The sequence below is a fragment of the Hemiscyllium ocellatum genome, chromosome 4, assembly GCF_020745735.1.
Source record: "Hemiscyllium ocellatum isolate sHemOce1 chromosome 4, sHemOce1.pat.X.cur, whole genome shotgun sequence".
NCBI classification, from domain to species: domain Eukaryota; kingdom Metazoa; phylum Chordata; class Chondrichthyes; order Orectolobiformes; family Hemiscylliidae; genus Hemiscyllium; species Hemiscyllium ocellatum.
This window is the reverse complement of record NC_083404.1, coordinates 116,978,637-117,005,281: the sequence shown is the minus strand read 5'-3', so window position 1 is coordinate 117,005,281 and position 26,645 is coordinate 116,978,637. Positions and strand designations below refer to the sequence as shown.

General features: G+C 41.5%; 1 protein-coding gene across 2 annotated transcripts in view; it reads left to right on the top strand.

Annotated features, from left to right (window-relative positions):
- The window catches only part of LOC132815497 (protein FAM135B-like), a 369,978-nt gene that overhangs the window by 182,988 nt on the left and 160,345 nt on the right, over positions 1-26,645 (top strand). For both annotated transcript variants that reach the window (XM_060824465.1, XM_060824467.1), the window contains exon 4: positions 20,557-20,696. In XM_060824465.1, the coding sequence (XP_060680448.1) occupies positions 20,557-20,696 (140 nt within the window). The remainder of the gene's footprint in view (positions 1-20,556; positions 20,697-26,645) is intronic.

Sequence of the window (26,645 nt, the reverse complement as noted above, 5' to 3'; positions counted from 1 at the left end):
TCAAAGAGTGAATGGTTTGGATCCAGCATATGTTGCCTGAGAGAATAGTGGAGGAAGATTTAATTGCAATTTTAGTAAAATAATTCAATCAGCACTTTTATATTCCATCTGCCAAGGTTTTGCTGATTCCTAGCAGGTGTTCGCTCTAATGATGGAAAATGTGAGGTTGTACACTATGGCAGGACAAATAGAGCTAAAGATTATTTCAATGGATATTCACAACAGAAAACTACACCACAGATATTTGGAAGCCTCTGTGCTTAAATCACACAATGTTGGCTTACAAGTTCAGCAGGCCGTAAGAAAGGCAAAGGGGATGTTGGCCTTTGTTTCAAAGGGAATGTAGTATAAAAATAGGGAGGTCTCACCAACACGCTAGCCAGACCACAGCTGGAATACTGTGAACAATATGGGCCTCTCATCAAAGGAAGGATATACCATCATCCGAGACTATCCAGAAAAGTTTCACAAGGTTGATTCTGTGTATGGAGGGAATGTCTTGTGAGGAGTGGTTTGCCAGAGTGTAGTTTAGGAGAATGGAAGACGACTTTATTGAAACATCACTGATTCTTAAAGGACTTGACAGGATACATGTGGAGAGAGTGTTTCCCCTTGTGATGGATCTAGGACCAGAGGACATAATCTCAGAATATAAAATCACCCATTTATGACAAGGATGAAGAGAATTCTTTTCTGAGAGGGGTAAATCTGTGGAATTACTTACCATAGGCAGCTGTAGAGTCTGGGCAATTTACAAGCTGCTTCAGCCTTGGATATATTTAATCAGTGAAGAATCAAAGGTTATGGTGTAAGGCAGGAAAGCTGAGTTGAGGATTCTAGCCACAATTTCCTTTAGTGGCAGAATACATGTGATGGGCTGAATGGCCTACTTCTGCTCCTATGTCTTATGATCTCAAGGAAAGAAATGGGGGGTTGAATTAGGTAGGCCTTTTTCCACCCCTTTACACAGGGCAGTCTATTTCCATCCACTGTTATCATACCTGAGGAGTGCCAATCATGATTATTCAAACATGGAGAACATCGCAGCATGACTGTTCTTACCTATCATCTGTACCAATGTCCACATGTTATACATGTTTTCTAACAAGGATCATTAGAACAGGATTAGCACTTGAGAAAATTGAAACTAGGATCTTCTGGACTTTGTAATTTTGGAGAAGATTTGTAACTCAGGTTGCGGATCAGGTTGTAAATTCGCTCATTCCTGATGAACAGCTTGTGCTCATCACCGACTCTCCTGCTCCTGTGATGCTGCCTGACCGGCTGTGCTTTTCCAACACCACACATTTTGACTCTGATCTCCCGTCTTCATTTTCTCCTTGTAAGTTTGCTCGCTGAGCTGGTAGATGTCCTCGGATGTTTCGTCAACATGCTGGATAACATCATCAGAGAGTCTCTAGTGAAGCGTTGGTGTTCTCTCCCACTTGCTATTTATGTGTCTTGGTCTGTTGTAGTGGGTGATATCACTTCCAGTTATTTTTCTAAGAGGTTGGTAAATGGGGTCCAAATTGATTTGTTTGTTAATGGAGTTCCAGTTTGAATGTCAGGCCTCGAGGAATTGCCATGCATGTCTTTGTTTAGCCTGTCCCAGGAGGGATGTATTGTCTCAGTCGAACTGGTGTCCCCCTTTGTCTGTGTATATGGGTGCTAGTGATAGTTGGTCATGTCTTTTGGTGTCTAGTTGGTGCTCATGTATCCTGGTGCTTGTTTCTTGCCTGCCTGTCCAATGTAATGTTTGTTGCAGTTCATGCAGGATATTTTGTATATAACATTCATTCTGCTGATTATTGGCACTGGGTCCTTTAAATTCATCAGGAGCTGTTTCAGTGTAGTGGTAGGTTTGTGGCCTACCTCATCATTAAGTTGTCTAGAGATCTATCACTAGTATCCATACACACAGATAAAACCAGTTCGACTCTGACAGTACATCCATCCTGGAACAGGCTAAACAAAGACACACGTGGGAATACCTAGAGGACTGGCATTCAAGCCAGAACTCCGATAACAAACCTATTGATTTTTGGACCCCATTTACCAAACTCCCCCCCCCAAAAAAACAGAAGTGATATCACCCACTACAACAGACCAAGATACACAAATAGTAAGTGGGACAGAACCCCAGTGCTTCATTGGAGGCACACTGATGATGTTACCTAATATGGTGACAATGTCAGAGATCAAATCTCCCAGGTCAGTGAGCACACTTATAACCTGATCTTCTGAACTTTAAATCACAGTAGTGGTGTATTGGGATTAGGTTGGCTCCTCATTGGTAAGTTTTAACTGTATGATTACCAGAACTCTAGTGCATATTGTTGGTACATGAGATTTATGAACCATAAACATAAATCATCTTGGCTTGTGTTTGGAGAGTTACCTTGAGCTACATAACAACACTCAGCTGAAACACAGTCTCTGTACTATGAAATTAGGCTTTAATTCTCTGTCTTTTAATTCATCTTCTTGGAGCCAGAGTCTTTGGGCCAGCTACTGTTTATGTTATTACATCTGTTTCTATTGCCCTATCAGACTGCCAAGAAAATGATTTAGAAACATAAATGTCAGGATTCAAGTGATGAATACTGGGCTTCTGGTTTCAATTAAAAGATCAGTCACAATTTAGTTTTCATTTTCACCCTGTAGGTATCTTTGGCAAATTTCATAAACCATCCCTAGTTTTAGGAATTCTTTTTGAATTATACTTCTAGCTGTATCTACCACTGTCTATAAACCTGTCCAAGAGTCCAAAGCTGTCTATGTGCTGACTCACAACAAGTCTCATTCATTTGATCTCTGCTGATCCATATTGGCATATAGCCCTGGTTCTGTCTTCAGCTGTCAGGGCTCTGATTAAACCTGTCTACTTCGTTCTCCTAGATGCTGCATTAATCCCATGTTTCTGACAAAGCTTTTGGCTAGCGATACCAAATTTCCTTGTGTGTTCCGGTGTCAGGCTTTTCCTTTCTTATGCTCATTTTGAAGTGGTTTGGGATTTTTCAAGGCCCTGTGTTTTCAAGGCAATATGTAAATACTGTCACAACTGGCTGAGGAAATATGCTGGAAGTAAAACTCCTCTCTTCTAGGATTGTCACAAAAATTTTAAAAGCTACACCAAATTTGCCAATTTGCCTGACTTTCAGACGGAGACTGATAGGAAGCAGCTACCAATTTTCTCTACTGACCAATACTATTTATTTCAAGTATTTTGACTAGGTGCTGGTATAGATTGCCATGTAATACTACTATTTTAGATGAAATTATTTCTTATTGTCTTATTGTCATGTGTACCCAAGTATGAATCCAGTGAAAAATGTATAGAGCCTCCACTCTCTGGCTTTATCTTAGGATACAATAGTTAGAATTAAGAACAAGACCCAAAACTGAAACCAAAAGGGAAGTAAATATTTACTGCTACCTTGCTGCCACCATGAGTCTTGAGCTGGGTTGACTCCTGCTGTCTGCGCTGGTCTCACCAATGCCATGGTGCTGCCACCACTTCACCCCCTCTGTTGCTACCTTGAGTCCTGCACCTCACTGCCTACACCTGACCCACCAATATCGGAGTCAGCACTGGGCCCACCTCACCGACATGGCCACCATCTTGGAACCAGAGTCCACCACAAATGCAAGAATGTTATCGTTTTGAGCGAGCGCTGACATCAGAACAGCCGTCGATGCCAATGTAGCCACCGTTGTCTCGAGTCCTGTGCTGGACACACCAAAGTTGAAGTCACCACACTGCAGCACATATCTCGCTGCGGGGCCCGCGCTACCCGCCATCACCAGTGCCACTGGTTCCACTGCCGTCATGCTCCCAAGGTCAAAAGGTTAAGAGAGAGCTATAGGGAAAAGGAGAAATGGAAGGAAGCAGTGGACAAGCAGGAGCCTGAACATGCTCCTCCACTGCCGCCATCTTGGATTTATCAATTCCAGTTTCAGAAGCACTTTTATGTCCAGGCTTGGTGGGGGTTTTAAACAGTTCTTATATTTCGGAGACACCAGTGATCACAGTCAGTTCAGGACTCTCCTGTTCTCGAACACTTTTTGTCTCAGCAAGACTCCTGTGTTCTTGAAAACTTCTTTAAAAATGAGAAAAGAATGCCCGATGTGGCAATGGAAGAAACCTAATGGGTCAAACCCAGTCCAATTCAAATGTGAAATAGCTGCATTTGTGTGAATTAGGCAAGCTTCGATTTAGATGTACTGTACTTTCTTTGAAATCGATTAAGCAGAGATAATTTCTTACATGATCAATTGAAAAACCTGGTGATGAAACAAAATAAAAAATGATGATTTTGTGTTCGGATGAAATCTCTTTTCACCTACATTTCTTTTCCCTTCTCCCATCCCCATCAGCACCCACACCTACATACAGTTTCCTTCCTTCCTTTCTTATGGCTCTTGTCTCTCGCTGATATGCTTCATCCAAAGTTGTAACCTGAACCTTTCTCAGGCCAGGCAGCATCCAAGGAACAGGAAATTCGACGTTTCGGGCCAGAGCCCTTCATCAGGAAGGGCTGGCCCGAAACGTCGAATTTCCTGTTCCTTGGATGCTGGATAACTGCTGTGCTTTAATCAGCAACACATTTTCAGCTCTGATCTCCAGCATCTGCAGACCTCACTTTTTACCTTTCTCAGGCCGTTTGGTTTCCACTTGTCAGTCTCAATGGCTCATGGCAGGATGCTATCGTAACCTTACTTCCTTTCCACACAAGCATAGATGCAATAATTTTCACCTCCCTTCCAGAGTGATGCTGCTCTTAATTGCTGTACTGTAACTGACCTATTTAAGTTCTGTTTAATCATGTTGAATATTTTTCTGTATACTGTTTTTCAGCTCCTTTCACTGATCTATGATGAGGCAGTGCTTTTGGCATCAAACCATCTGTACCTGCAATTTTCCACACTCTGCATTCCCTTTCCTAGCATTTCCTTGAGGGCAAAGTGTCAAGCAGAGACTTGGATCTTCCCTACAGGGCAAGAAGGGAAGCAGATCAGAGTGTGAATGAAGAGTTACAGTGGTATTTCTTTGAACAGATGGATTAGCAGTAGTGTTAGCAGAAATTGGCAGGAGATCATCCATTCTCTAATCCAGAAATAGTTGAGACACAGTTGGGAAGAGCTAAAGGAGAAAAATTAGAGCAAGGTTTTTACTGAATCAAGGAACTGACATTATATGAAGGGATTCTGGCGTACAAACATTGGGGAAAAAAATTCTAAAATACCTCTCTTTGACTTGTTGCAATTAAGGAATATTACCTCCAAGGAGGTAAAGGAAGGAAGAAGTTTAATATCATTTCAGTGAAAAACACTTAACGTTCTTTAATTTATCTTCTGCATCTGTTAAACTGCTTGAGGTGTTACTCTGTTAAATTAACAGGCTGCATTGTGTGGCCCTGTGGCAGCTAGTTTTTTCAACAGTGGGAGTGAATTTACATCCACAGAATTGTGATTACTTCTAGCTCTAATTTCAGCCACCAATTTGACGACATTACTACATCAGGGAGCATCTGCTGGAAGTATGCAGATTTTAATGTCAATCAGCTTAAAACTCAGTTGATAGGATTTTTTTGATGCAGTGTGTCATTGTGAGGATTGAACTGTGAGGCCACAACCTGCCCACCTAAAATGGACTAGAGCTGAAAGCGATTTTGCTTCCTTGATGTCTGGCAATAATTAACACGCCATTGTACAGGTCAGTGCCTGGTGCCCTGGCAAAGACTGTGTGCTCATTTTGAGGCAGACTGTTGTCCCATCTTCAAATTTTCAATTTAACCACCCCTGCTAGCCAGAGAGTAGCTGCTCTGTGATAAGGGGAAAGGGCAGAGCTGTCCACTTGGAGGTGGACAGCATGCAAATATTGGAAGATATTCCAACATAAAATCTGATAGAACAGACCATTGTGCATGTCTCTCTCCTGCACGCGATTATCGTCATGAGGCTAAATTCCTAATTGCTATCAGCTATGCAGCACCGAGATGATAATGATGAGGAGGAGATAACCAAAACAATGATTCATCTGCCTGTGACACAAGTAAACTATTCCCAAGTCCAACAATTTCATCACTGACCATTGCAACATTCATCAGGTTATATTTCAAAAATAAAATCCTCCAGAAAATAAATCTTCCAAATTGAATATATCATTCCATTTGCATGCAAATATCAGTTGATTAGCCCTGCATTGTTCTTTGGTTGTTGCATGTTCAGAACTAAGTAGTGTTAACCCCGTGTGGCTGGTGGAAGGCTGTTGACTTTCTGGTAGGGACACTCTGGGATTACTTTAGCTTCAAGCAATGCCTGGACCCAACTTTGAACTATACCTATCTCAAACAAGTCTGGCCTGGGTGGATGAAGGGCAGAAGGCTGTGAACACGTAATTGACACAAGGGCTGATGAAAAAGAGGTGGTAGGTTTTGGGCCTCCTGTGGATAGTGCAGCCCTGGACATGTGCAAGTCTTTAAATGCAGCGCCAGGCAGGTGGTGGCTGATTGCAATTTGCTGAGGAGAGAGAGAGAGAGAGCGAGCAAGCGTGAAAGAGCAAGAGAGAATTGGTGGCAGTGAGCAAGAGGGAGGGTGGGTACAGCGGTGTCCGGCCTGGTGAGGATGAGATGCCCATGAGTCGGCGCCAAGTTCTGCGAAGCCATGGCCTCGGGAAGTGAGCTGAGATGGCAGAGCCGTCACTGCCCGAGTGACTGATGCCACTGTTCAGCCAGAGGCTCTCAGCTCTGCCCCCTGCCCCACTTAGCCGCTAGCCCCTGCCTCTGTGCCCATGGGGGTTGTAGAGCTTTGCCAGCCAACCAGTGGTAGCTGGCAGCCTCTTCCCCCCCCGCCAACTCCAGCCCACCTCAGAGACATAGGCATGGGAGTGAAAGTGGGCAGAGACAGTGTATCCTCCCTGCTGGTCATAGTATCCACTGGCACCCACATGATTACATTATCAGTGGGCACTAGAATAGCCCCAATTCTGACTGGCATCCAAGGGGCTACAGTTTCCAGTGGCATCCAAATAGAAACAGTATCTGCAGGCAATAGAAATAGCCCCAATTTCCATTGGCACCCAAATGTCTACGGCATTTGGGGACTCCCAACTAGTTTCAGTGCCCACTTGCTCTCAAACAGTTATAGATTGTGGTGACTGTGCATGGCGAGAGTGCACAGAAGCTGCACCAACAACCTCACCGCTATCTTCGGGACCTCATGCTGATCATTGATCCTGTCCTCAGCACCCTTTCTGCTGGCCAGGAGACAGCGAGCAACAACTGTAGAAGGAGAACCTTGGAGACCCCGTGTCTGATGTCAGCCCGTTGCCTGTGGCAGGGAAACAGTGATGGGGGCCTACAAGCAGAGGGGAGTGATAGCCCAGATGTACCCAAGTGGAAAAGACTGGAAAACTGGGACAGTCCTGGCGGTCTAAGCCTGGTGAATGGCCACAGCGAAGATCCAGGCCCTGGCAAGAATGCCAAGTGTAAGAAAGAGGAGGATGAAAACATGGCGCCCTTGGTGTGCCGAGACGTTAATGTGATGGGCAGGGCGTAGCAGGACATGCAGTTGAGACTGCAGGTGCGCCACTTGGTCAATAACTATATTATGCCCTGCATGAATTGCTCTGGCATCTGAGTCAAGGACAATTTTCTGGAGGAGGGACTGGGCAATAAGGTCCTCATGGAAGTGCTGACCCTTCACCAGAATGGGATCCTGATGGATGGGGAAGGTAGTCAGTCCTCTCAGCATGCCCAACTGGAGCATCAGCGGTGACAAGACCTACAGGGTGGATGACAAGGAACAAGCCTGTGCCAATATTGGCCTCTTGATGGCCAGGATCGATGAACTGCTCACTGATAATGCTGGCAGGCTGGGAGCACACGTGATCAATGGGAGGACTAAGGTAAGGAATACTCTGGGAGATGGACGTGCTAAGGGTGGGAGCCAATGTTTGTTTGCAAGGGCCAATTGCATTGTGCTTGACCTGTCAATAATGTACATTCTGTTATTAAGTTAACATTGCATTGTAAACTAGTGGGAAGGAAGACAATTTGAGCCATACCCTCCATTCTCAGTAGTCCCTCTTGTCCGCGTGTGAGTATTTATGTACAGGTAATTCTGCTATTGCACTGTAGTTGATTTCCTGTGTGACCCCGCGCTACACAAAAATCACTGAAGCTATACAAATCACTGAAGCTGAGGCATGACCTTATAGAGGTTTATAAAATCACAAGAGACATGGAAAGGGTAAATAGACAAGATCTTTTCCCTGGAGTGGGGGAGTCTAGAACTAGAGGGCATTAGTTTAAGTTGAGAGGGGACAGATTTAAAAGGGAACTGAGGGGCGTTTTCCACACAGACGGTGATGTGTGTATGGAATGAGCTGCCAGAGGAGGTGGTGGAGGCTGGTACAATTACAACGTTTTAAAAGGCACCTGGAATGGGTATGTGAGTAGGAAGAGTTTAGAGGGATATGGGCCAAATGCTGGCATATGGGACTAAATTTAGAATGCCTGGTCGGCGTGGACAAGTTAGACCGTAGGGTGTGATTCCGTGCTGTACATCTCCATGATTCTCTCAATCACATTTAAAGTTTTGGCGATGCAATCACGTTACAGCCAACACATGTTTTGAAAGTATCCGCTTGAGAAACGGTGTCCCCTATTTGTCAATAGTGTTACAAAGAATTCATGTTGACGAAATGTGCATTATAGCAGAACGACCTGTATGTACATCTGTGTCAGGGCCCACACTCGCTGAAGTTACAGTTGAAGTCAGTCTCTTTCAAATGATAGGAAAGTAAAGAATGAGCAGAGCTACAGGGAGAGAGTGGGTCGGGGCATGAAGCAAACTGGTCCTTCAGAATGGCAGGCATAATGGGCTGAATGGACCCCTCACCCCATGGCAATTTTGCAACATGTGTTATCTAACATATTTTGACAGACTGGATGCTACCAGTCTGTTTTAACACCCACCCCTTCAAACAAAATAAGTTCGTGAAATTAGACCAGCTGACAGCAAGGCGTCAGTTATTTTTGCCCCAGAAAAGTTTGTTCAGTGATTACATGAATCTTTATGTTTCTGTGTCTGAGGGTTGTGAGTGGTTGGAAGGTGAGAATATGTAAGACTTAGGTGAATAAATTTCTGGATACTCAAGGGAATTGGACATGATATTGGGAGTGGGTGGGAAAGTGAGGTTGAAGCCTAGTAAATAGGAAGAGGATCAGGGCCTTGCTCCTGTATTGTGAGCTTGCATACCATCTTTTTTCGAATCATCCTGTTCAGGGGTGTTATTGTACACCTCGAGCAGGTGGGACTTGAACCCTGGTCTTTCTAGGTAGAGGTAGGGTCACTACCACTGTGTCACAATAAGGCCCTGCGCACGTTTACATTTATGATTGGCCTGAAGCTTTTGCCATTACGATGGGAAAGATTCAGTCATCTCATCAGCAGCAGTTTAATACGAGGTGCTGTGTTAATCGGATTAGGCTGCCTTTAGCCCATAGTTCATAGAAGTAGCCTCATTCTGAGGTTAAGTTTCTTTAGGAAGGACATTGTTCAACTTGAAAGGGTTCAGGAAAGATTTACAAGGATGTTACCAGTATTGGAGGATTTGAGCTGTAGGGAGAAGTTGAATAGACTGGGGCCGTTTTTCCCTGTGGTGGGGGAGTCCAGAACAAGAGGGCATACATTGAGGTTGAGATGGAAAAGATATAAAAGGGACCTAAGGGGTTACAGAGGGTGGTACTTGTATGGCGAGAGCTGCCAGAGGAAGTGGTGGAAGCTGGCACAATCACAGCATTTAAAAGGCATCTGGATGGGTATATAAATAGGAATGGTTTAGAAGGATATGGGCCAAATGCTGGCAAATGGGACTAGATTAGTTGAGGTGTTTGGTCAGCAGGGATGAGTTGGACCGAAGGGTCAGTTTCCATGCTGTACATCTCTATGACTCTAAGTATTAGATTACTTACAGTGTGGAAACAGGCCCTTCGGCCCAACAAGTCCACACCGACCCGCCGAAGCGCAACCCACCCATACTCCTTACCTAACACTACGGGCAATTTAGCATGGCCAATTCACCTGACCCGCACATCTTTGGACTGTGGGAGGAAACCGGAGCACCTGGAGGAAACCCACGCAGACATGGGGAGAACGTGCAAACACCACACAGTCAGTCGCCTGAGGCGGGAATTGAACCCAGGTCCCTGGCGCTGTGAGGCAGCAGTGCTAACCACTGTGCCACCGTGCCGCCCTAATTCTGGCAGATGTTGGAAGTAGCAATGCCTTTGGCCTAACAGAGGATACCGTCATGTTTTATTCTTAACTAACAATGGGATCAAAGTCATAGTAGATATTTTCCAGTTTATCCCCGATGAAAAAACCTCATGAATCATGTGAAGATGAGGGAAAAAAGTAAATGTTAATAATTCAATATATTGTCTCTGTTACATAATCAATAAAGAATAAAACTTCCATTCAGAAAAAAGAACAGAAACTTCAAATATCTTCAAGTAATGAATCTCACATAAAACAAAATTCTATTTGAGCTCCAACATTAAAGATGTCTCATCCTCTAATATCCTCAATAAGCTATCCATTACATTTTGAAACTCAGAAGCCCTTACTGAGCTCACTGAAGCTTTTCTAACTCTGCCAAGCATTCATAACAATATAAATAAAACTCTTCGAGAAAGGTAAATTAATTGCTCATCAAAGTATAGCATTCGAGGTCTTTTTCTTTTTGGAGCTTCCTCTGCAAATCAAACAGTTTTTGTTTTGAAAAGCTTTCATTAGCAGCTGTGGCTTGTTTTAAAGTTTATAGAGCAGGTGATTTAAAAAACAAAACTCCAAAACCTGAGAATTATCTGCCCTTCAGGAGAATTTATGTACACTCCACCAATTTATGAGATTCACACCATGGATAAGACACTGGCAACAGTCACAGCTGAATCTGTTTCAACTCTCAGCTCATTTTAGATGGACCACCAGCGTTGTGATATGGAATGTGCAAGTTACAGCCCGTTGTTTTTCCCTTATTGCCAATAAAGCTTCATCCAGAAATGGTTTGTTAAATCTGTATCCCATCAGCTATTTTTATGGACTCAGAGTCTTCCTACTCTCAAATCTATGGCCAGAGGAATCCGAGGTGTAAAACCATGGCCTGCTGCTGTATGCCATCACATACTTCAGTCACGCCTCTGTTATCTTGTCATAATTTGAACACCAGCTGAGAACTTCATGATTATTTATGTTTCGATCTTGTGAGATTTTACAAAGTTACAATTTAATATAAGGTTGAGTTACCATGGAAATGGGAGGGGTATATTGTTTCCTTTTCTAGTTCCACACTTCTACCCATCACTACAAATTTAAATGTACCCAGATTGGTGATATGGTTAATTACATGGGTCTCAGACTGTGTCATGGATACTGTTAAGAACAAGATTTGCAGGAACCCGTGTTGGACTGGGGTGGACAAATTTAAAAATTAGGTAAAAACAATGACGGCAGATGCTGGAAACCACATTCTAGATTAGTGGTGCTGGAAGAGCACAGCAGTTCAGGCAGCATCCAAGGAGCAGCAAAATCGACATTTCGGGCATAAGCCCTTCAATTGATTCCTGATGAAGGACTTTTGCCCGAAACGTCGATTTTGCTGCTCCTTGGATGCTGCCTGAACTGCTGTGCTCTTCCAGCACCACTAATCCAAAATTTAAAAATTATGCAACACCAGGTTATAGTCCAACAGGTTTACTTGGAGGCACTAGCTTTCAGAGTGCTGCTCCTTCATCAGATGGTTGTGAAGCAGAACCATAAGACAGAATATATAACAAAAGATTACAGTGTCATGCAGTTAAAATGATACATTGAATAATCCTAGATTAAGTCTTTCATCTTTTAGAATGTATTTTCTAGTTTCAGTTCTTTAATGTGTAAATCCCAGAACTTCTTTTAAGTCACATTCTCAAAATAACATCAGGTTTCTCAAGAAAAGGTGACACCTTAGCTCAGACAATGCATTAAAGGTGTGAAGTTAAAGTCTGGCTGTATCCCAATCTTGAGTTAGACTCGTTCTATTTCTAAAGTAGAATTTACAAGATATTACGAAGAGAGGTTGACTAAGCTCGGACTTTTCTCTCTGGAGAGAAGGAGGAAGAGAGGTTACTAGATCGAGGTAAAGAAGGTAATGAATGAGAAACACGGATAGTCAATAGCCAGAGACATTTTCCCCAGGACAGGAATGACTGGCATGAGGGGTCATAGTTTTAAGATATTAGGAGGAAGATATAGAGGAGATGTCAGAGGTAAGTTCTTTACGCAGAGAGTTGTGAATGCATGGAATGCTTTGCCAGCATGGTAGTGGAAGCAGAGTCATTAGGGACATTTAAGCGACTGCTGGGCATGCACATGGAGAATAGTGAATTGAGGAATGTGTAGGATAGGTTATTTTATTTTAGATTAGAAGTAATCCTCAGCACAACATCACGGGCTAAAAAGCCTGTTCTGTGCTGTACTTTTCTATGTTCTACATTTAATGAAAAAACATTTAAAAATATGAATGCCAACCTATTTCAATGGAGTTTAATATTTCAGCTCTACCTCTTAAAGACTGACCGCATCGCAGGGCTAAAGAAAAACATTCTGAATTACCTGACTAACAAGATGCTAAAAAAAACTACTCCTTGAATTTAGAGTGAATGCATGCAAATGTAATTATGTTTTTACACCTTGTAATGAATTTCATTAATAAACTACTATTCATTTCACCATGAGATGTGATACTTTTTATTAATTAATAAAACTTTTAAACAATTAAGGCAGGTAGGTGTTGCTAACTACTCCAACATTTACTGTGACCCGGAATTGTCTTTTCGAACCACTGCAGTCCAGTAGGTTGATCTATAATGCCATTCAGAGAGAAGTCCAAGATTATAACCCAACAATACTGAAGGAACAGCGATATATTTCCAGTCAGGATGGTGAGTGGCTCAGAGGGAAACTTGCAGGTTTAATATCTTAAAATTTTGAACAGAGAGCAATTTGCTCAGGAAAAGGCACTGGACACAGCAGTAATAATGATGCACCTACAAGGAGCAAGAAGCTTAGCTGGAGTCATTTTGTCTATTGAGATGTCACATGGCTCATTTTGAATGTAATAAGACCAGTGCATTTCTGAAATCAGTCAGATAAACAGTTTGGTTTGCTTGCTTCCTCTCCTTTCTTTCTAATTCCGTCATGCAAAATGTATGAGCTAATCCTAGCAAAAGTCATCATTATAATGCAGGGAGAGTTCCTCAAGTGGATTTTTTTGAGAACTCTTCATTTCCAATTGTTCCAGGAAGTCTCACCACTACCAATAGTTAATGAATTTCAAACACAGATCAGTATTATAACTGAGGTTGAGTGTGTGTTGCCGGAAAAGCATCTTCACTTCGTAAGACAAGCCCTCCAGTCCAGGCAACATCTTGGTAAACCTTCTTTGCACCCTCTCCAAAACCTCTGTATCTTTCCTATAATAGGACGACCAGAATTGCACACAATATTCGAAATCTGGTCTCACTAGGGTCTTGTAGAGCTGCAGCAAAACGTCTCAACTCTTAAATTCGATCCCCATGTTAATGAAAGCCAGAACACCATATGCTTTCTTAATAACCATATTCACTTGGATGGCAACTTTGTGGGATCTATGCACTTGAACACCAAGATCCCTGTGTTCCTCCACACTGCCAAGAATCCTGTCTTTAATCCTATATTCAGCATTCAAGTTCGACCTTCCAAAGTGCACCACTTCAAATTTATCCAGGTTGAACTCATTTGCCATTTCTCAGCCCAGCTCTGCATCGTGTTTATGTCATGCTGCAGCCTTCAATAGCCCTCAACACTATCAAAGGCACCTCCAACCTTTGTGTCATCAACAAATTTACCAACCCACCCCTCAAGCTCCTCATCCAAGTCATTTATAAAATCTATAAAGAGCAGAGGCCCAAGCACAGAGCCTTGCCGGACCCCACTCAACACTGACCTCCGGCCAGAATACTTTCCATCTGCAACCACTCTCTGCCTTCTGCTAGCCAACCAATTCTGAATCCAGATAGCCAAATCTCCCTATATCCCATACTTCCTGACTTTATGAATGAGCCTACTATGCTATTAAAATGTTATTGTGCTGAGCATTTGCCAGTGCCTCTATGTCCCATTGGCAGACATACTCTTCAAAATGTTTCAGAGGCAGTAATTGTCTCAGGGTTTAAAATATTCCTTTCTGGTAAACCTTCCCTTTTTCTCTTCCCAGTATTCGGTCAGGGAAAATCACTGACAAAGACAGTACAAAAATAATTGAATTCAAGGTAGTTTATGGAGAGAAAAGGGTAGTTAAATTATGTAATAAAGTAGAAAATATGTGGATCTAAGGAATAAAGATGTTGCATGTGCCACAAAGCTGGTTTCTTTTTTCTAAAAGCTGTTCCTTTCTCAAGGATACTATGTCTTGTCTTTTCAGTGGAGTAATAAACCACACTCGGCACCAATTAGTTTAGTTTGGTACAAAGATTAAAGGGTCTTGAGAGGCCTTTTTGTTGATATGTAAATAAATAAGACTTTAGATCAAAGTGGTCAAGTTTTAGAAGTGACATGTAAATTGAAAGGGGAGTGGTTCCACCCCACACCAACCCCACCGGCTTTTATTGGATTATTGTGTGTATTTGGAGCAGCATTATTAGGTCTACTTTGGAAATATTGACTTCTGTAGGGATTCTTTATTCTGTTCTTTGTGTTTCATTGTGTAACCTTGTGAATAAATTTTTGTCTGTTCTAAAACACGGTAGTCAACCTAGCTATCTCACTCTGGGAAAGTTTCACTGTACACTTACCAAAACAAATTGCAAAGTTACGGTCTGGGCTGGCTGCTTAAGAATGTTTTGAATGGTCTGGTCTAGTCCATAACAGATTGGGAGCTCTTTGAGGGATTTTAAACAGCATGTGGTAGGTGCTAGTGTCTTTATTCTAGGTGTTGGTTTGGTTAGGTAGACAAAGCTTGGGATAGTAGTGCTTCTTTCAGTTACCAAAAGTTTTCTGGTGTAGATGCGGTGACTATGGAAGTTTTGCAAAAGGGGAATAAGACCAAGTAGCAGGAATTAGCAGAGAAGCTGGAATTGGAACTGTCTGCATTTGTGAGGAAAGGAGACATAATTACAACAGTAGCTCAGCTTTTAAACCTGCTGGAGAAACCATTAGAATTCATAGAGATGGCAAGAATTCAATTACAAATGAAATAGTTTGAGTTAGAGGCGAGAGATAAGGAAAGCACAGCAGAAGTGAAACAGTTTGAGTTATGATTAAAAGCAGAAGAGAGGGTAAAAGAGAGTGGTAGAGCAGAGAGAAAAAGAAGGTTTTTGAACTTCAAAAACTGACACTTTAAAAGAAAATCTTCGAGGTGAAAGTGAGGTCTGCAGATGCTGGAGATCAGAGCTGAAAATGCATTGCTGGAAGAGCACAGCAGGTCAGGCAGCATCCAAGGAACAGGAGATTCGACGTTTCGGGCATAAGCCCTTCTTCAGGAATAGAAAACAAGAGTCAAGAAAAGCATGGGTGGAGGTAGTGGGACAATCGACAGTTTAAAACTTTAGACAAAATGTGACAGCTAGAATAGAATGTGGGAAAATATGAGGTTTTGGAAGAATAGAAGAGCTATATATTATTTTGATGGGGAAAGACTACAGAAAGCTGTAGCCTACATGCATGAATCGCAATGGAAAGCAAATTACTGTTCACCTTTATTTCAGAGGGGATGGAGTTTAAAACCAAGGGAATGGAGCTCAAACTATACAAGGCACTAATCAGACCACCCTTCAATACTGTGAATAGTTTTGATCCCCTTACTGAAGAAAAATACACTGTCACTGGAGGCTGTCAAGAGAAGATTCACTAGGCTGGAAGCTGAGTAGATTGGGTTTGCTTTCATTGGCACGTAGAGAAATGAGAGGCAACCTAATGGAGATAGATACGATTATTTGGGGGCTTGACAGGTAGATGCAAAGAGTTTGTCTCCCTTCGTGGCAAAATCTAGAACCGGGGCAGGCTTTTGCCCGAAACATCAATGCTGCCTAACTTGCTGTGCTTTTCCAGCTCCACTCTAGTCTAGACTCTGATTTCCAGTATCTGCATTCCTCACTGAAGAAGGGCTTATGCCCGAAACGTCGAATCTCCTGTTCCTTGGATGCTGCCTGACCTGCTGCGCTTTTCCAGCAACACATTTTCAACTTTAAAAGAAAAGTCAGTTTAAAAGGTTGGAGATAAAGACTGAAGATAATCTTAGTGAGGAAATAGTACAGACTTATGTGGAAGAGCAGAGATTTAAAATGGCAAGATTGGCAGCTGATGTGGCTGATTATGAGCTGGTCCATAATACACGGTTTGGCTTCTAGAATCAGTTTCAGTCCACAAGGGATGGAAATTGGAGCAAATAGAAAGCCTCACAAAGAAAGGGAAAGGTTCATCTCAGTGAAGATCATAAGGATAACTTACCACAGGATAAAAAAGAAGCCCTTGAGGGGGACAAAGAAGTTAAAAAGCTCCAGTGTTTTAATTGTAATAAAGTGGGCCACACAAAATCACAGTGTTGGTGAGCTAGGAGAAAGCTAGATCTAGGAAAACCAGACAAGCCTGAATGTTTTGTTGGACTAGTAACAAAAAGCACAAGGGAAGTTAAACAACTGCCTCAGAGCATCCAAGATGTTCAGAAGTTGATTTAAGGAGGAAGTGCCAAATCTGCTTAAAAAAAATACACGCAAGGGTAAAATTTATTCACATAGGCCAGTAATAGTAGGTAAGGAGGTTACAGTATTAAGGAACATGGAATCCTTTCAGTCTGTAATGCTGAAGGACGAGGAGACATGTACTCCTGAGGAATTACTGCCAGAAAAGGTACTGGTAACAGGAATTCATGGTGCGAAAAAGAGTGATAAATAGGTAAATTGAGGCTAGAGAGTCTAAAGAAGAGTGGAGAATTTGTGTTAGGAGTACTGGGCAAACTCTCAGCTCCAGGAATACACTTTCTCCTTGCAAATGATGTCGCTGATTCACTGGTAGGTGTGCTGTCTATTCTTGTTGAAAAGCCAGTGGAAATGTAGGCAACTGAAGACATGAAGGATGTTTATCCAAAAATTTTCCCTGATGGTGCAGTCACAAGATCACAGAGGCACAAGCTGATGCAAGAAAGTTCAAAAGGCACAAAAAAGGAAGCTGACATAGCATTATTCAAGATATTTTGATCAGATAAGTAGAACAAAGAAGGAGCAAATAGGTTAACATACAAGTATCTTTAGCTCTGCTAAGCTGATTGAATTACAGCAGAAAGATGAGAACTTAAAATAGTTGTATCAGAAGGCACTTTCAGAGAAGGAAAGTGAATGTGTGGAATTACTTAACAAATTATGTCTTAATGAGGGAATGGAGATCATTACACATTCAAGCAGACGATAAATGGGCAGAGATTCATCAAATTGTTTTGCCAGTAGGGTATAGAAAGGGGGTGAAAAAGTACAGCTGGTCAGGCAGCATCCTGATTCCTGAGGAAGGGCTTATGTCCGAAACGTTGATTCTCCTGCTCCTTGGATGCTACCTGACCTGCTGCGCTTTTCCAGCAACACATTTTTCAGCTCTGATTTCCAGCATCTTCAGTCCTCACCTTCTCTTATAGAAAGGGGGTGCTGTGACTGGTGCACGAGCTACCACTTGGAGGTCATTTAGGGGTGAGGAAAACACAGGCTATCTTACAAACACATTTTTGCTGGCCTGGACTCATAAAGATGTTGTTAAATTTTGTCAGATGTGTCAAACATGTCAGTTAATTGGAAAACCACAGGCAGTAATAAAACCTGCACCTTTAATACCTATTCCAGCGTTTGAGGAACCTTTCACAAGAGTCTTGATTGATTGTGTAGGTCCCCTATCTCAAACAAAAAGTGGGAATAAGTATTTATTAATAGTAATGGATGCGTTGACTAGATTTTCACAAGCAATCCTGTTTTACACCATCACATCTAAAAGAGTTGTAGAAGAATTACTTAATTGTTTTATTTGATACAGATCACCAATAGAGATCCAGACTGTTCAAGGAGGTTATGGATAAGTTGGGAATAAAGCAGTTCAAATCTACTGCGTCCCATCCGAAATTGCAGAAAACATGAGAGAGCTCTAACGATCATGTTGAGGACTTATGGTCAGGATTATCCAGATGATTGGGATAAGGGAGTTCCGTTTGTACTTATTGCGATCAGAGCTGCACCGAATGAATCGACCAAATTCAGTCCATTTAAATTAATGTTTGGGCATGCAGGAAGAGCACCGTTAAAGTTGATTAAGGAGAAGTTAAATCAGTCAGAATTCAGAGACCACCCATTTGGACTATGTGTCAAATTTTAGAGAACAATTAAATAGAGCTGGAGAGTTGGCTCAACAGCAATTAAAAGTATCAAAGTCAACACCGTTACAAAGACTGCTGCATATCTAATTCTATGGTTGGAGGACTGTCAAAAAAGTGGGACAAACAACTTACATTCCTAAGTTGGACTTGCTCAGAGGTTCCTGGCAAGTACCTTTGTCAGAGAGAGCAAAGGCAATTTTGGCTTTCGTAACGCCAAATGGACTATATCGGTTCAAAGTCATGCCATTAGATATGAAAAATGGTCCAGCCACTTTTCAGAGACTGACTAACAAGGTCATTTCTAGATTACCCAACTGTGTGGTATATATTGATGACCTGGTGATTTTTAGTCATTCGTGGAAGGAACATTTACAGCATTTTTCGGACTTGTTCGATTGACTTTGGTGGTAAATCTAGCTAAAAGTGAATTTGCCAAAGCCCAAGTCACCTTCCTGGAGCATGTCATTGGACATGGATAAATGGTCCCATGGAATGCAAAAATGAATGTAATTGAGGAATTTCCCACACCGTCGATGAAAAAAACAATACTACGGATCCTGGAATTGAGTGGATTTTACTGAACATTTGTTTCAAACTTTAGCAGTGTGGCTGTTCCACTCACTGAATTGTTTAAAAAAGGGCAAGAAGTTTCCTTGGACAATGGACTGTCAAAAAGCATTTGACAGCCTAAAAACTGTGCTAACCACTGCCCCAGTATTAGCCCCACCGGATTATGCACAACCTTTCAAGGTGGCTATCGATGCCAGTAATGTGGGTGTCGGTGTGGTGCTTTAGCAGGAGGATGACGAGGGGATTGAGAGATCCATCGGGTATTTTTCCAGAAAGTTGAATGTTCACCAACAGAAATATTCAATGGTGGAGAAAGACACTTTAAGCTTGGTGTTGGCATTGCAACATTTCAGTGTTTATATTACCAGCAGTGCATCTGAGACAACCGTATACACGGACCATAACACATTGACATTTGTGGAAACATTTAAGAACAAAAATGCCAGACTGTTTCAATGGAGCTTGTTGTTGCAGCCATTCAATTTTGACAGGTCACGTAAACATGATTGCTGATTCGTTATCGAGACTCGAATGCGATACGGAGGCATTCGGTAGCCGGTGTGCCGCAACCTGAATTTGCATGTGGTTGTGCATATTTATAGTTAGTATAGCGTGTATGTGTATTTAGACTACCAACTGGGTTTTTAAAGGTTGGGGGGGAGGTAATAAATGTGTCATAAGGCTGATTTCTTTTTTCTAAAAGCGGTTCCTTTTCTCAAGGATACGATGTCCTTCATTTTTGTTTTCAGAGGGGTAATAAACCGTTCTCGGTTCCAGTTAGTCTGGTTTGATACACAGATTAGAGGGTATTGAGAGACCTTTTTTGTTTATGTGTAAACAGATGAGACTTCAGGCCAAAGTGACCATGTTGTAGGAGTGACCTGTATAATGAAAGGGGAGTGGTCAGCTCTCTAGCTGAGCAGTTTAGTTTAGTCTAGTCCAGAACTAATGAAGAGTTCAACAGTGAGCTGTGTGGAATCTCTGTGTCTCACTCACACTCTCTCTCTCTCTCTCTCGCTCTCTCTCTCGCTCTCTCACTCTCTCTCTCTCTCTCTCTCTCTCTCTCTCTCTCTCCCTCCCCCCTTCTAACCTCAACCTGCAAACATGTGTTCCATTTGTACTGGTTTTTAAGGGGCTTTGCTTATTGGGACTGTTGTGTGTATTTGGAACAGCATCATTAAGTCTAGTTTGGATAGACTGAGTTCTGTTGAGGTTCTTTATTCTGTTCTTTGTGTTTTATTGTGAATAAATTTTTGTCTGTTTTAAAACCTGGTCATCAACCTAGCTACCTCACTCTGGGTAATTTTCACTGTACACTTACTGAAACAAATTGCAAAGTTATGGTCTGGGCTGCCTGCTTAAGAATGTTTGAGTGGTCTGGCCTAGTCCAGAACAGATGACTTTGGCCTTTTGCTGCTCTTAAGAATTCTCTTTTGGCCAGAAGTTCAAATAATTTCAGGAATTGATAGTAGCCTGAATTGCATTCTAGAGCAATTTGAGACAGTGAAGGTGTTTTGTTTCAGTATACACTAAAGTTTTTTTGTTTTTTGCAGGTGATTCGGTCCCCAGTCCACCCTTCATTCATGACAGCACAGTCTACAGCAAGATATTCCAGATCTTGTACAGAAATGAAGAGGTCGTAGTGAACAACTCTAGCCTTTTCAGAGTTCATCTCTTGTTGGATGGAGAAAGGGTGAGTTATTTTGTTAAACATTGTGTTCTTAAGGGTAACAACACTGCAAGTAGGAAGCAGGTTTTGAAGAGAGCAGGGGTCAGATTTTCTGCATAATTGCATTGTTGCCCAATTTCAAACCTATGTTTCCATCATCAAGGTTCTCTGCCAATAGCACTGAATTGCCACATTCATCCTATAACCCATTCTCTTAAAATTATCTCCATACATAAATACATACATAAATTGCAAACATGCATTTTCAATTCGTTCTTGAATTAGCTGCTTTTAATCGTACACTTTGAGAATATTACAGACATTAACTGTCCCTGCAAAAGAAAAGCACGTATGAACACTGGATCAGTAAGCCAGAACTAACCAGTTTAATGAACTGTTAAATACTCAGCAAACGATCAAATGACTGATGGAAAGCCCTGTATATAGAACATAATCAATGTTTATTGTATCAATAATTGTCATTATTCTTATTTTCTTAAATCACTCTATCTGCTATTATATTTTCAATAAATTTTGACACTTCATTTGGGAATATTTACTAATTAGGAAAGGAACTAGCAGGAAAATGATCAATATACAAAGAAATGAAAGAAATGCTAGGATCACTGAGCAAGACTCAGCTTAAGCACTGACAGAATAATGTATTGACTTTGCTGGACACTTAGACGACAGATAATACACTCACAGTACAGTTCGAGCTTTGTAAAGATAGGTACCTCCATTTGGGAATGCAAATATATAGTGTCTTTGTTTTTGCGGGGTGATGGTGAAGTAAGAACAAAGGGAAGAATGCTCAAAATGGAGGCATAAAGTGGTGCCTGTGAGCAAATGATATAACAGGCTACCCTGACTCTAGTTTTGTGCTTGCAAAATGCCTGCGAAAGTTAACTAGTGTGGGAATATGTTTAAGAAGGTAGAGTTTAGGTAGAAAAACAATCTCAATCTTGTTGAATGTCGGAACAGGCTTGAAGAGCCAAGTGGTATATTCATTCTACATTTCCTTATATTCTTGTAGCTATTGCATGGACAGTCTGCAAGAATGCTGTAGTGTCTAGTTTTCCACTCTTCTCACCATCTTGTCCCTGCACCGTAACATGTGCAGGCACATAGCACAATGTAGACTCTAAAAGCACCATAAGGTAAAGCTTTGGAACATATGTGGACAGAATTTCTTCAATAATTATGCCCCTTTATAGTTTTATCACTTTCTGAATGGCAATTAAGGACAGGCAACAAATGTTGGCCTTATTAAGCGATGCTCACATCTTAACCGTGATCAAAGAATAAATGCATGGACGTTTTATTTAGATTCCCTACAGTGTGGAAACAGGTCATTTGGCCCAACAAGTGCACATTGACCCTCCAAAGAGTAATCTACCCAGACCAACTTCACTCTGACTAGTGCACCTAACAATATGAGCAATTTAGCATAGCCAATCCACCTGACTTGCACATCTTTGGATTGGACCGTGGGAAGAAACCAGTGTAGACACGGGGAGAATGTGCAAACTCCACACAGACAGTCGCCCGAGGTTGGAATCGAACCCGGATCCCTGGCGCTTTGGGACACTGAGCCACTGTGCTGCCCTAAACTTACTTAGTTACAAACGAATAAAACAACAACAACAAAAAAAATGCAATGAAAAGAAACAGATGTTGCTAAAAACAGCTTTGGACAAGTCTATCTAGCATTTTTAAATGACACTTTAAAAGCAGTGTGAAATGTCTTTCAGCCAAAATGTAAAATAAAAATACAGCAATTTTATTGGTATTGTCTGCCTCCTCAGCTGAAGCTAGAACATTGAAATGCAATTGTTACTGTTCAGAAGAGTTTATGAGATCTCTTTTCTCACTGCTTATTGCTCCAGGGTCCCTTCCCTCCTCTGGAGAAACCCCTCTGCTGGTTTCTTCATGATGATAGATATTCAAATGTATTCCTTTTTGTTTCAAAATCAATTCAGACACGGTTTCCAGTAAAAGCGAAGACAAAAATAGATTGTAACATTTACAGAGAAGTATTTAAGCAATCAGAACGTTGACGAATGATATCTCACTTTGGGGAAGATTTGACACGGCTAGGCGAAGAGAAGCCCTAAGGGAATATTGGAAGGATTTTCTGAAATAAAATCAAATTGTTATCCAAAAAAAATCATAGATTATGGTTATGGATCAAGAGAGTTGTTAAACCAGTTAGGGGAGGGATGTGAGACTATCCCAACATCAGAAAATTTGGCAAGAATTAGCCATCTTTCCCTGTCTTTATATATCCTCTTCTTTAAGAATGCTAAACTGGATTGCAGCTCACTTGGCAGCTCATCCCCCATCTCCAGTCTTCACATTGGCAGAAGTGTTTATCATCTACAAGATGGACTGCTGCCGCTTACCCAGGCTTTTCAAACACACCTTTCAAACTCATAATCTCTACCATCTGGAGGACAAAAGCGACATGTTTACCTGTGAACAGCGCCACCTGAAAGTCGGCCTGCAAACCACTGACTATCCTGATTTGGAAATATATCACCACTCCATCAAGGACACTGGGTGAAAACCCTGAAATTCTATCCTTGACAGCATTGTCGATCCACCTACCGGCCCGAGACTGCAGTAGTTTAAGAAGGCAATTCTACCACTACCACCATCCCCAGGACAATAGTTAGTGATGCTTATACCTGTTAACTGTTGTAAAGCAAAATGCCATCATAATCTTGCAAGCTTCAACAATATTGGCATTTTCCATGGTGCACATGGTGCATCCAGTGATATTGATTTACAGTATCAGATATGCTACACCTCTTAGTTCATGTGGTTAAATTAGCTTGGTGTTTTATAGTCTAGTTTGTGTAAGCCAGTTATATTGTATTTAGTCAGAAATTTTGTTGCTTTGAATCACGTTACACCTGATATTGTAAATCAATATCACCAGATTTACCATGAACACCTTGAAAAATAACAATATAGTTTAAGTTTTCAAGCTCATGATCACATTTTGCATAATGTAGTTTATAAGAATTCACAGGGTGTAAATATCGGTAACTATGTCAGGATTGACACCAAGGTGCAGCTTAGAAGGAGCCAGATTTTTCTCGTGCTCTTGGCATTTAATAAAATGCACTGCCTGGAGTGTGTAGTATTTACCTGTACTGCTTTGTTTTTAATATATAAAAGCTCCGGTTATAACTCAGATTTGATATAACAAACTAGAGTAAATCCAACTCGTTCTGAAAGCCATAACTCATTTCACGCCAAAGAGAAAACTTTGAAAGCATTGAAAATTAACTGAAGAACATGACATCAAAATACATGTTTCTGCCAAAAAACAAATCACCTTTATTCATTTAGCCTGGACAGTAATGGCGAGGCAAATAAGTGGCTTGTCTTCAAAATCAATGCTGCTCAGTGATTTGTTCTAGGTATAATCAGGATTGGTGAGTCAGTGGTTGGAGGATGAAAGAACATTTAAGATGAAAGTTGAATGGATTTAATTTTTTTTGCTTCCGGTTTTAATTAAACAAACTCCTCCATGCCAAGTCATGACTCAACGTATGCACAAACAAAATATGTTTAAAATTTACAGACACACTTTTGGTAGTTAAAGGGGTTTTTATTGAACATGTTGACCTGAAGCTGTCTAGTACCCCACCTGTATTATCACATAGAAAACAAGATTTTATTTTGTCTGGTCTTTCCTTCGAGCCTAGATTTACTCTTCTGTTTAGCTTTAATACATTTTCAACCCTGTTCTCCTCTCTCCAATACCAATCCCCTAATGTATTGACCAGTATACCAGGCTCAAGGAGCTGTATGATCTACCTCGTATTTGGTTGTGTTCCTATATTGGCATCTTAGTCATCTAAACTATTTCTACACACTCTTCCTTTATAATAAACAGATAGCTACAGAAATAAATGCACAGTGTAGCATCTTTTATTGTAACACACTTGTCCCCTTGCTTTCTGAATGAACTGTATTTCATTTCTTATTGAGAATGCAAAGGGTCAAAGATGAAGCAAGACATTGCAGCTGTTTTCCAAATTTAATTCATTTAATTTGATTTACTGAAAAACATTTTTTCCCTAAAGAAATGTAATAACTGTTTTTCTCAAGCTGGAGAGGAATCAGAAGAGATGTACCAGAGCGTTGCAGGATATGGAAGGTTTCAGTTATAAAGCAAGGCTGGGATGCTTCTCACTGGAGTGTAGGAGGTTGAGAGGCGATCAGATAGTGGTCTATAAAATGATGAGAAGTATAGGTAGAGTCAATAGTAGTTGTCTTTTCCCTAGGATAGGAGATTTCAAGATTTGGGGAACATTTTTAAGGTGAGAGGAGAGAGATTTTTTTTTAAAAAAGGCAAATGTTTTACACAGAGGTTTGTTTGTGTGTGGAAAATTCGAAGTGGCACAGAAACAAGGCGAATTCAGCTGATAATGAGATGCAGAACATGGAATTAAAAAGTAAAAATATACAGTCTAATTTGCCACGGAACCTTGAGATACTGAATAAGAAATAGCGTGGAGACTTGTACAATTAAAAAAGCAAAGCCTTTAACTGATTACATTATTGAAATCAAGCTAGAATTTGGAGGTGCTGGTGTTGGACTGAGGTGTACAAAGTTAAAAATCACACAATACCAGATTATAGACTAACATGTTTATTTGGAAGCACTAGCTTTTGGAGCGCTGCTCCTTCATCAGGTGATGAATATTTTGAATTTTGTAACTGCTGTCCGAAATCTACCTGGATTTTCTATCGTGATGGCAATTCTTAAGTTATAGATTGACACATGTTTTCACACAGTTTCAGAGTATGGGATACAGCATAAGTATTATGAAAACAAGGCAATTAGTATGTGCCATTTGGCCTTGTAGGCAGGACCTATACACTTAATGGTAAGGTCCCAGGGGGTGTTGCTGAACAAAGAGACCTTGGAGTGCAGGTTCATAGCTCCTTCAAAGTGGAAAGTAAAGAAGATGTTTGGTATGCTTTCTTTTATTGGTCAGAGTATTGAGTACAGGAGTTGGAAGGTCATGTTGTGGCTGTACAAGACATTGGTTAGGCCACTATTGGAATATTGCATGCAATTCTGGTCTTCTTCCTGTCGGAAAGATGTTTTGAAACTTGAAAGGGTTCAGAAAAGATTTACAAGGATGTTGCCAGGGTTGGAGGATTTGAGCTACAGGGAGAAGCTGAACAGGCTGGGGCTGTTTTCCCTGGAGCGTCGGAGGCTGAGGAGTGACCTTATAGAGGTTTACAAAATTGTGAGGGGCATGGATAGGGGAAATAGGCAAAGTCTTTTCCCTGGGGTTGGGGAGTCCAGAACTAGAGGGCATAGGTTTAGGGTGAAAGGGGAAAGATATAAAAGAGACCTATGGGGCAACTTTTTCACACAGAGGGTGGTACATGTATGGAATAAGCTGGCAGAGGAAGTGGTGGAGGCTGGTACAATTGCAACATTTAAGAGGCATTTGGACGAGTATATGAATAGGAAGGGTTTGGAGGGATATGGGCTGGGTGCTGGCAGGTGGGACTAGATTGGATTGGATTATCTGATCGGCATGGACAGGTTGGACTGAAGGGTCTGTTTCCATGCTCTACACCACTATGACTCTGACTTTTTTGGTATTCATTCATGAGATGTGAGTGTCGCTAGCTGGCCAGCATTTATTGCCTGTCCCTAGTTGCCTTTGAAAATTTGGTGGTGAGCTGCCTTCTTGAATTGTTATGCCGTAGGTTAACCCAGAGTGCCCTCATGAAGGGAATTCCAGGATTTTGATCGAGCAACAGTGAAGGAGCCCTGTTTTGAGACAGACCTGGAGTTCCTGTTAGATGGGGTGGTAGAGGGGAGATCCAGCTTCTGATCATCCGCAAGCTCTTAGTCTGAAATGGAAAGCTGTTGATCTCTTACTGTGCCTCACCCACTTAGCAGTTTCACTTCAACTGCTGGAGGATTACTCC